At 42.9% G+C, this 10,631-nt stretch overlaps 1 protein-coding gene across 1 annotated transcript in view; it reads right to left on the bottom strand.

Annotated features, from left to right (window-relative positions):
* Nucleotides 1-534: 534 nt before the first annotated feature.
* dok4 (docking protein 4) overlaps nt 535-10,631 on the bottom strand; it is a 52,351-nt gene continuing 42,254 nt past the window's right edge. The window contains exons 3-9 of the mRNA XM_034529328.1: nt 7,870-7,977; nt 6,214-6,328; nt 5,387-5,506; nt 5,052-5,241; nt 2,432-2,570; nt 1,753-1,867; nt 535-1,127 (exon numbers count right to left, since the gene is read on the bottom strand). Of these exons, the coding sequence (XP_034385219.1) occupies nt 982-1,127; nt 1,753-1,867; nt 2,432-2,570; nt 5,052-5,241; nt 5,387-5,506; nt 6,214-6,328; nt 7,870-7,977 (933 nt within the window). The 3' untranslated portion in view covers nt 535-981. The remainder of the gene's footprint in view (nt 1,128-1,752; nt 1,868-2,431; nt 2,571-5,051; nt 5,242-5,386; nt 5,507-6,213; nt 6,329-7,869; nt 7,978-10,631) is intronic.

The following is a 10,631-nucleotide window of genomic DNA, read 5'->3' as shown; positions in this document are numbered from 1 at the left end:
GCAGCATTTCTCCTCAAATACTGTGCCGAGGTTGTCTACATTTAAAGTCCTCTGTTATTGAAAAATAATGTAAATTGTAATGTAAATGTGTTTACTCTGCCACGGACCAGGAGCTGTACGGTCCGTGTGCACTTTGGTAGTCTGTTTGATTAAATCCAGACTAGTAGAAACAAGAAAGCGACTCAGAGACTACGGAGCATGCATGCAACCTTCATTTGATAGATTTGCCAAGTTGTAGCAACTGTAATTCAGCCAGAGCGACCCCGGGTTGACTGATCCTGGGGGACTCCCGGAGCCGTCGCCCGCCTTCCTCCTCCTGGCGACGAAATGATTATACGTGATGGACAAGCCCGAGGGGCAGCTCTGCTTCCTCATCCTCTCATGTTGGACTGGAGTGCAGACTGGACGCTACAGTGACTTATTATCGCCTCTCGAGGTAAAAGTGGTATTAAAAGATAAGGCGGGCCGGGGCTAGCTGGTTAGCATGCTCATTTCAGCAGATATCTCTGCAACACAATAGACGTCATGTTTACATAGAGTTTTCTTTAGTTTTAATAACTTCTGGACAGACTCTACACATTGCACATTTAAACAGTTGACAATACCTGCCAGTCTGCCAGAGTTTCTCACCCTGAGTGTGGAAAAAACGTAAAGTACCCCCCTGCCTGCCTCCTGTGGAATTGTAGGAGCTGCAGTCATGTAAGGATCCTCTATCTCCTTGCAGTCTTTTGCTGGATTTAGTTTTCACTTCCTGCATTCAGCATGTTCTGTTGGCCAGTGCCAGTCCTACACCTACACCATCTCATGTGAGGTGTAACGTAAGGAGGACAGTGTGTGTGTGTGTGTGTGTGTGTGTGTGTGTATGTGTGTGTATGTGTGTGTATGAATTGTGTGGGCCTGCATGCATGTATTCGCATGTGTTTTATTTGTCTCTGCATCTCTTTCAACGTCCGTAGCGTCTTCCGTGTATGTGTGTATGTGTCACTGTCTAGGGTACGTGGGGTAGTGTCTTGGTGATTGTTTGTGTATGTGTGGCTGGGACTGTGCATGTGCGTTTGCCAAGGGCAGCGTGGCGTGATGGTCGGGAGGCAGGTGGGTGGACAGCAGGTCGTCCTCGGCAGCATCACCTACAGACAAGAGGATAAACACGGCTTTTACTTTTGATGTTACTGGTACTGTAGGTGTGTCTTCTCACACTTGACAGAACCAGGCTAGCTGTCTCCACCTGCTTTCTAGTTGTTTGCTAAGCTAAGCTAACCCTGTCCTGACTCCAGTTATGTACTTAACACTCAAGACATGAGATTGATATTGCCCACTCACAGAAAAATAGCCAAGAAGGGCAAACTGTTGAACTATTATTTTAACCCTGAATACAAGATATTAGGCTTGATTACAACTGAGAAATTAAGTTTGGTATTATTCTTGGTATTATCTTTTTTCTTATGATAGCTTCAGTGTTTTGTACAAATCAAACAAAAGGAACTTGTTTTCCTTTTATGAGAAGGTCTCAATTACATCAATGGTAAGAATCACCTGTTAATCTAAAGCTAAAGCTTTACTAAAGTTATCTCAACTATGACCAGGTTTAAAAGTATATTTAAGGGAAAGAGGCAAAACCCGCCCTGTTGGTGCCAGCAGGTTTGTTTGGAGCCAGGAAATTAGTGAAATGAGTTGTCATGCTTTTGAACTATACATAGTATGCAATAAGCTAAGTAAGAACAAAATGGTGTGAAGGTCTGTGTAAGGGCTTACCACTGCCATCCATGCCGGTCTGGTTTCCAGTGATGTGGTGCCAGTAGACGGATCGAGGCAGGATGGCGGTGGGGGTGCAGGGGTAGGAGCCTGGCTCTGACCCCATAGACATCAACTGGGAGACATAAAGATAGGACACAACATCAGGAATGAAGTTCAAGTATGAAGCACTGCAAATTAACAATGTCTGCAAATATCTTTGTGATTTATTTACTCACTATTTAATCCATAGAACGTTTGCTGTAGCTCTTTCTTGTAAAAATCGTTTTAGTTTTTTTTACATACTTGCTTTGGCGTATCTGTGCATCACGTAAACATAGTGAGCGAAAATTACATTAGAAATAGAAAGTAAATACAAAAATCAAACATCAATATAGAACAGAAGAAAATTACCACAACACATACTATTAAAAGACTGTAATCCTTATAATCCTATAGCTGCATTAGCCTGTTTGGGGCCTTGGGCCAAATGTTGTTGCTGGGTACCTGTTGAACATATCATCACCTGATGTTGGTGACATGGTGAACATGTTCAGTTGGCTATTTAGACATCCAGCGCACAAAAAGCAACATTAGCATTAATTTAGTCATATTTCTATCCACCTGATAGCTGTAAGACCACTATTCACTCTCTTTTAGCTCTGTTTTGGTCTCCCCCACACTCTAGTCAGGCTCTCACCCTGCTGTTCTTCTCCATTTCCAGCAGGACCTTCTTGTGCTGCTCTGCGATAGCCAGCGTAGAGGAGTGGACCCTCTGGTAGATCTGCTCTCCTTCTCTGGTCTGGAAGGTGTAGAGGCCTTCACCGCTGTCACACATCCTACACAGAACAGCAAGTCAGCGTGAAGCCAGTGTGCAAAACAGCACAGAATAGCCAATACAGTATAATGGAGGATTGTCTGGAAAATTATAATACGCTCCTATTCCCTCGACATTTAATATAAATGATTCAGTGTGGGATTCAGTGTCCCCCAACACAAATGTAATAGAAACACAGAAGCATTGTCAGTTTTAAAGCCGTTCCACGTCGCGTCTGAACCTACATTTTGATGCAAAAATGCGAATGGTACTAAGTTGCCTTGATGGTCGTTAATTTAGGTCACACACGTACTGTTTACCTGCATGCTACCAAAAACCACCTTGAATGTGATTGGTCAATACTACTCGGACCACAAACACACAACAAACCGGAACCAAACCACTTCCGATTATTTACCTGCCAGTCCCCCCTTTGGTAATCGGAAGTGTTTTGGACGGGTTTAGTGATGTCAGCCTGCATCATCACTGCTTCATGCACCCACGTGGGGAAATCAATATGACTTACAGCAGCACTTTACTGGACCAGCTGTGTGTATTTATGTTGTCTGGTGTCACAAAGAGCTCACAGAGAAACGCCTGTTTACAAGGCGTCCAGAAGGCCTCGTATTTCAGGACGACGCGACAAATAAAGAGTACGGAAAGATATTCATTGACCAAACGACCTGGCTGAGACCAGCGATCATAAAGTATGAAGCAGTTCAACAGAGGTGTATTGAGCTGGTGCTTTACTCTGTGTATTGTAACAATTAAAACGAGTAAAACGTAGCGAGCACACGGTAACCATACTTCAAGATACCACAGAACAAGACTCTTTCTTTTTGCCCTATATCTACCTGCTTGTCTTTATTGATACAATCAGCGCGATTAGTAATAATCGCATCAATAATCAGCCATTTCCCTGTGAGCTCTTTGTGTCAACATTAATACACACATCAGGCTCAGTAAAGTGACGCATGACCTGCTGTCAGTTAATCAAACTCATTTCCCCACATGGGTGATGATGCAGGATCACCAAAAGTCTGTCAACTCATCATTTACGGACCACATGACCTGAACTACAGGTGTGAAAGTGACTCGTGACCGACAAGAGACCAGAACAAGTGCACCTCTGTACATCCTCGGTGCTCTTTCCCAGATGACTTAACACTTTTTAGTTACTACATTAATAGCAAACTAACTGGTTTCAAACAGTCTGATTCCACTTGGTTTTAGTTCACGCGCATTTCTGCCTCCATATTGTGAGGCTAGCAGGACACGTTAGCTTCATGAAATGAAGTGGCAGACAATCTTAGGGGGTGATGTAGTACAACACGCCCACAGACAGAGGGCTCTCTCGCCACACACACAAACACACACACACACGCACACACACCCTAACCCTTTATGTGCATCCAGATCCAGTAGCTCGTCAGGTTTTATCAAAGAGGAGGCGATAAGGAGGTCGGACCCAGCATTGATTCATCGTCTAATCTATTCAATCAATCTCTTCATGGACTCAGAGAGAGAGAGAGAGAGAGAGAGAGGTATCCTTGGACTGACCGTAAGCTCACAAACAAATTGCACACGCACACACTTTAGTTTAGAGTTCCAATTAAAGGTAGAGCGTTTCATATCAAAAAGGTATTTTGTTTTCTTCGTCTTAGTGGAGACATTTAGTTGAGTTTTTAACTGGTCCAGTTGATGGGAGAACACCGCAGACGGCTGCCACCAAACTGGTAGCGATGTAATCATATCACACCGTCAATGGGATCGTGTCATGTGACTTGTTGCCGGTGGAAACGAGGGTGAGAGTCAGAGAAGAGAGTCTCAAGTCTCTTATTTGATTGTTCCTCACTCCTTGCTCTGCATCGCCATCTCGAAGGTCGTCCTAAAAGCTCTAATTTGGGCTCCGAGGAGCGAGAACAAGAAGCGTGGTGGGATCTGTGAGGAGCCTCGAGCAAGGGTACACAAGAGCAGCCTTCACGGAGGTCCTTTAACGGCCGACACCTCAAGTGAATCACTCCCAAATGTGATGATTTATTTGTTTTCTGATTCACTATTGGGTTGAAATATATGTTAAATGTTGATCTGAACAACAAAAGGACCACAAACAAATTTCTTAATTTATTAGAAACATTTTCTTTTCATGATCAGTTATTGTTTTTCAGCAAGAAACAATATTTATATAATTTATCCTGATTCAGACTTTCATTCAGTCACGTGAGGCTGATCATTCCTGAGCGTCTTCGGGTTTGATGTGAGTTACATAACTAGAAATCTCCCCCAAAACTCTGGTGAGAGATGCAAGAAAAAGTACTTTTAGAGGACGTACAATGACGGTTAGCGTTCTCCGTCAATACTGGACCAATTAAAAAACAAACCTTAGACCGGTTGAAAAATACCCAAGTTAAAAAGCCACTGCTATAACAAAGTCACTATGTGTGTAACCTGCATGTATCTGGGGACAGCCCCCACCCCCAGCCATCCCATTCCCCGGTCTCACCTCCCGGCTTCGAAGGTGAAGCGAGTGGCGTCGCGTCCGTAGCGCCGCAGGGAGCAGAGCGGCCAGGTGACCAGCTTGGTGCGGGGGTTGTGAATGTCCCACAGGTAGATGTTCTCGTGGGTGATCTGCATCATGCACTCCCCGTAGATGTCCAGGTTGGGACAGGGCAGGAGGAACACGTTGAAGCGCTCTGCGGGGGCCGAGGAGCAACAGCAGCAAAGTCAGGTGTTGAGATTTTAGATCTGGGCTGGAGGCCCGACGCTAAACCACAGACCCGTGGTGACATTTTTCACTCCGCACGTTTGATTTTATGTGTTTGTGTGTATGTGAACTACCTGTGTGTTCACACTGCACTCCAGCAGCCAGGAGGTCCGGCTCTCCCATACTGATGTCATTGAGCCTTGTCCCCAGACATTCGATTGACAGCGTCTTAAACCAGTCCTCTGCCTCCAGCTCTGTGAAGAGGGAGACAGGGAGAGAGAGAGAGAGGGGTGTCACATCTCGTCGAATCAAGTCAAATGGTGAAATGCCGACCTCTTCAACGAGCAGATGTTTTAAGACTAGGGAGACTGGAAACATGTTGATCCCTCTCAACTATTTATTAGTGAACACCCAAGATGGACGAAATGTGCTCCGCTTCCCACGGTATACCTTGAAATGCTCCACACACAACGGCTAATTGTGCTTCTTACGTGTCTGTTTGCGTACATAAACGAGACACACCGTGTTAATCGGTGACTTTTAGAGGCGTTGATAGGTGTACTTCATTTTACTTTGGACTGAGCCACGCTAGCCGTTTCCTCCTGCTCCCAGTCTTTATGCTAAGCTAGGCTAAACATGCCCCGGCATGAAATGGATATCAATCTCTTCTCATCTCACTCGCAAACAAAGCAGCGTATTTCACACAATGTATTTCACACGATCCCTTAACGTTTTTACTAAGTGCCCCAAATTTTTTATTGAAATTAATTGACCAAACCAAAACTGAGACTAAAAGACAAAGTGGACGGGGATGTGTGTTTTGCAGTTTGGTGGAGTGTTGAGGGGAAGTTTAGGGTCGAGTCCTGACAATACAGAGCTGTCAATCTGTGTGTGTGTGTGTGTGCGTGTGTGTGTTGTGTGTGTGTGTGTGTGTGTGTGCGTGTGTGTGTCCATACGCTACCTGATTCACAGGTGAAGGTGCGTGCGGTGTCGTCTGTAAACACAATGGCCACCGCCTGTCGCTTGGTATCTCGAGGCAACCGCGTGATATTCTTGACGTTGCTAATCTCTGTCACCTAGGCAACGGGTCGAAGGTAAAAAGGGTGAACAAAGTTGATTTTAGTGTGAGGAGTTATTTTTCAGCATCAAGTATTCCAGAAGCACTTTCCAGTTGTTTGAACTTTGTGCAAATAAAACGAGGTGAGGAGATTCTTTTGTCACATTCAGTTTGGAAACAGCTCGATAAGTGAAACTAAAGTGAATTAAAAAGAGTATTGGGCTTATGATATGTACACAGTAAATGTGTATGTAATTGTGAGCCAGTAACAAGTTAGTCTAAAAAAACAACTTTCATCCAGGAGACCGCTGTTCGTGTCCCGTGTGAAACCAAAAATCAATGTTGATTTATTTGTCAATATTAATTTAACCCAAACCTTTTTCTAAAAGTAATTGTTGCCTAAACACAGCAGGGGTTTGCTCAGGTGCACTGAACGCTGGTGCTGCTGAATATTTGTAGGAAAATAAAAAAATAAATATTAAAAGAATAAATAAAATGTTGGCAACCGGTGGCTACCATATTATAACAGAAGCTACCATATTTGGACTGCGGAGGAGGGACGTTTAGACACCCCATACAGTTCTAGTCGTGGTGGCAACCTGCCAATCACAGTAGCCCCGCCCTAAAGCATACCCTGCTTTATGGTCTATTTGACTCTAAATGGAGCATAATTTACTAAATGAACACCATGCTGTGTTGAAGAAGACTTGAAACTAGAGGTTGAGACCATAAACTCATGTTTACAATGTTTACTGAGGGAATAAATCAAGAGAGAAGTAGAGTCATTTTCTTATAGACTTCTATACAATCTGACTTCTCTGGCGACTGGAGTCGCCCCCTGCTGGTCAGTAGAGAGAATGCAAGTTTAAGACACTTCCGCTTTGGTTCTTGCCGCCAATTACGGTCCCCTTCTCTCTCCCCAAAATTCCTGTATTCTTTCCCATTTAACTTCCACAACGACTCAGGAGCTGGCCACACGCCCATTTTGTAGCTTTGCTGCAGTGAGAACGCAGCATTAGCCAGTTAATTGGTGTGTATGGAATAACTACTAATAACTACTGTCTTGTACAAAAGTGAAACCCTCTGTGAAACCTCTCATACGTTCTATAATTGTGCTTACAGTGAAAATAAAAAAGTCACTCTGCAGCTTCCCTTTAAGCCGCGCTGGCGTGTTGAAGGACGTTACATGGAGGGGTGTGAAAGCAGCAGGTCAACTAAAGGAGATGATGTGATGAGGATGATGATGATGATGATGATGATGAAGAACAAAAGACGAGTGAGTTCTGAGAGAGACGGCGTGAAGTAGAAAAAGAAGAAGAAGGATTGTTGATTCTTGCTGAGCTCAGAAGGGCTTTTAAGTGAAGGCTGACTGCCTTCATTGATGTCAGTGTGTGTCTGTCAACTCTTTGGCTTTGATTTTCTCCTGCAGAACGGAGTATACCTGTCACACACACACAAACACACGCACACACACACACACACACACACACACACACACACACACACACACACACACACACACACACACACACACACACACACACACACACTCACACACACCTTTGGAAAGGCTCTGATGTAGGCAGACTTCTCATCAGGGTATTTCTCCAGACGACGAGGTCCTTTGCTCGATGACTTTTTGAACACCAGCCAGCAACGCCGATAGATCTGTAATAGAAATGCACAGTTTATATTAAAAATAATTTAATATTCAAAACTTCTTTTGTTTTTGTCAGAAATAATAAGTTGACTAAAACAAAAAACGTATTTAAAAGAACATAAACAAGCCTCTATTAACGAGTAACAGAAATCAAAAAGGCCTACACTACTACGACTGTGTGTACAGTGTATTGTGTAATGTATGCCATCATCAGTGGACTTGCTGAAATGTTAATCAATAATTGAGGTTACGGCTACGTCAAACATAGAAAATGTTGTGAATAATAAAAACGTAAAAAAAAGTCCATCTCAGCAAAAATGTCAACACCAAAAAGTCAACACCTGACCTGCTGTCAGCGACCTAGTTTCGCAAAGCCAGTCTTATTTCCATAAGCCTCCACACCAAAGACTCTATAAGAAGTGGACGTATTCATCGTGACGTCACCCGTCGGTTTGTGGACTGACGTTATGAAGCCTCAAGTTCATCGATTTTGCGGTCGACATCTTGGATTATGGCCACGGCCATGTTGGCTTTTTTGCATCCAATGAACTGAAGTTACCATATTTGGAAGGCGAAGGAGTGACGTTGAGATGCAATATACGTCCATGGTGATTGACCTGTCAATCACAGTAAGCCCGCCCTAAAGCATACTGCTTTATGGTTTATTTGACTCTAAATGGACCAGAATTTACTAAATGAACATCATGCTGTGTTGAAGAAGACTTGAAACTAGAGACTGAGACCATAAACTCACGCCTCAAACTTGTGCCCTCCATACTGTCAGTGTCATTATGAATGTAAAAGGACGTAGTCTGTAAAAGACATTATGCTCGCGGTCTTAATAACGTTCCTATTGCACTTCCATCATCAGTCTCTCTTTTTCAACGGTTCCGTCGTGACAACAGTTAATAACCGGCGGCTCACACACCGCTGGTGCTACAGCCTGCAGAGCTACGAAGACAAACCCAAGATTTTGTCCAGTGAAGAAAAAGTGACACTGCACGTCCTCTAGCTTCATTGCACTGTGGACTGAGATGTCTTAGAAAACATTACAAAACAACAAACTGAGCTATTAGGTTCAGAAAATAAAAATGCAACCTCTTTTGTTTTTATCAGCACTTGGAATAAGTCAATTTCATAAAGTAAATCTGCAAGGCAGGACTTCACATGACGCTGTACTAACTTAAAGATTCAATTCAATTATGTTTATTTTGTATTTTGTCACAAATTCCCCTCAGAGATGTATGCATAAGTGTCTAGAAAAACGCTATATAAATTCATTATTATTATATGAAATAGGCGTGGAATGATAAGTTTAGCGGTATCTTTAGTTATGATAAGGTGTGACACCTGCGGATAAATAATTAGACTGAAGGGCAAATGTGAGATGAAGGGGGAAAAAAAGCTCACCATTATTCAAAATGCCATGTATCCATCCAGGTCTACTGCCGACGCAGCACTTCAAGGTTACCACTAACGCCATGTCTGGGGTAATATCATTTTCTTGTGCTATAATGTGAGCGAAACCCCTCTGGAATATGAGGAACGCCAAGCTGTTCTGCATCAGTTTCATCTTTGAAGATGTGAGAAGGGAGCAATTAGCACTTTCTGTCGTCTTTCCCTCCCTCCCACCGCCTGCCTCCCTCTCTTTAACTTTACTTAGCGCTGCTCGCAGTTTGTCTGCAGAGACCCGATTACTTCAAACACAGGATGGGCAAAGTGATATCGGGGAAGGAGAGATGAAGGGGAGGAGGGAGATGGAGGATGTGGAGGATGGCAAGTGAGAAGAATCCATTTCTTAAGTCTGATTTAAATAGTTTTCTCTTCTGAATGAAAACAATGAACTTGTTTTAAAGCCGTCATCACGGCTCTAAAACAAGTTCCTTTCTTTCATCTGTGAAACAGGTCGGCAAAAAAGATTTGGCAGGTGAAAACTCAGAGGCAGAAGTGCACCACTACACACGTTTCATATGGGAATCTTTTCTTGCACGTACGTTTTTAATTTATTTCCGCATTCTACTTCAACCACGTGTTTAAAACCGCAACTGTACTCTGGGAGATGTATACCCTCGAAATGTAATTGAGAATGCAGTTCAGTTGAATGGGAATGCCATTTTGGAGGAGACAAGGTTGGCCATAAAGTTAGATGCTAAAAAAAAAAAAAAGCAAAGCGCTCCATGAGTAATATGAGAGGAGGTCAAGTGCATGTGAAAGACACTGAGATATTTTTACAGTTGCCCTGTGAGACTAATTAAGAAAACAAGTCCAAATGGAAAAATAAACACATATCAACCGATTTGACGCACAGCATTTAGAAAAGAAAACAGCAGCAAGTAGAGAAATGTAAGAGTAAACTGTTTCCTGCAAAGCTGACAATAAACAAAGTGTGTGTCCTCAGAAATACATAATCAACCCTTGGTGAACAGTGAATCTGTCCCTGACTGTGTTGAGGCTTCATTCATTTAATTTTTGCAATGTTATCTACTAAACCATATAGCTGAAGCCAAAGCTGGACATTTAACCTTAACGTAAGCCTTAAAATATAATATATTATATATATATTATATAAGTTACAACGCTGCTGTTAATGAAGAAAACCCCTTAAAAACTTAGTCAAATTCAAAATCTCATTTTTGTACTGCTTGTTATTTGGCAAATATAT

Source organism: Cyclopterus lumpus, chromosome 3 (assembly GCF_009769545.1).
Source record: "Cyclopterus lumpus isolate fCycLum1 chromosome 3, fCycLum1.pri, whole genome shotgun sequence".
Classification (NCBI taxonomy): domain Eukaryota; kingdom Metazoa; phylum Chordata; class Actinopteri; order Perciformes; family Cyclopteridae; genus Cyclopterus; species Cyclopterus lumpus.
Note: the sequence above shows the minus strand (reverse complement) of the source record. Positions and strands in the feature narration are given on the sequence as shown.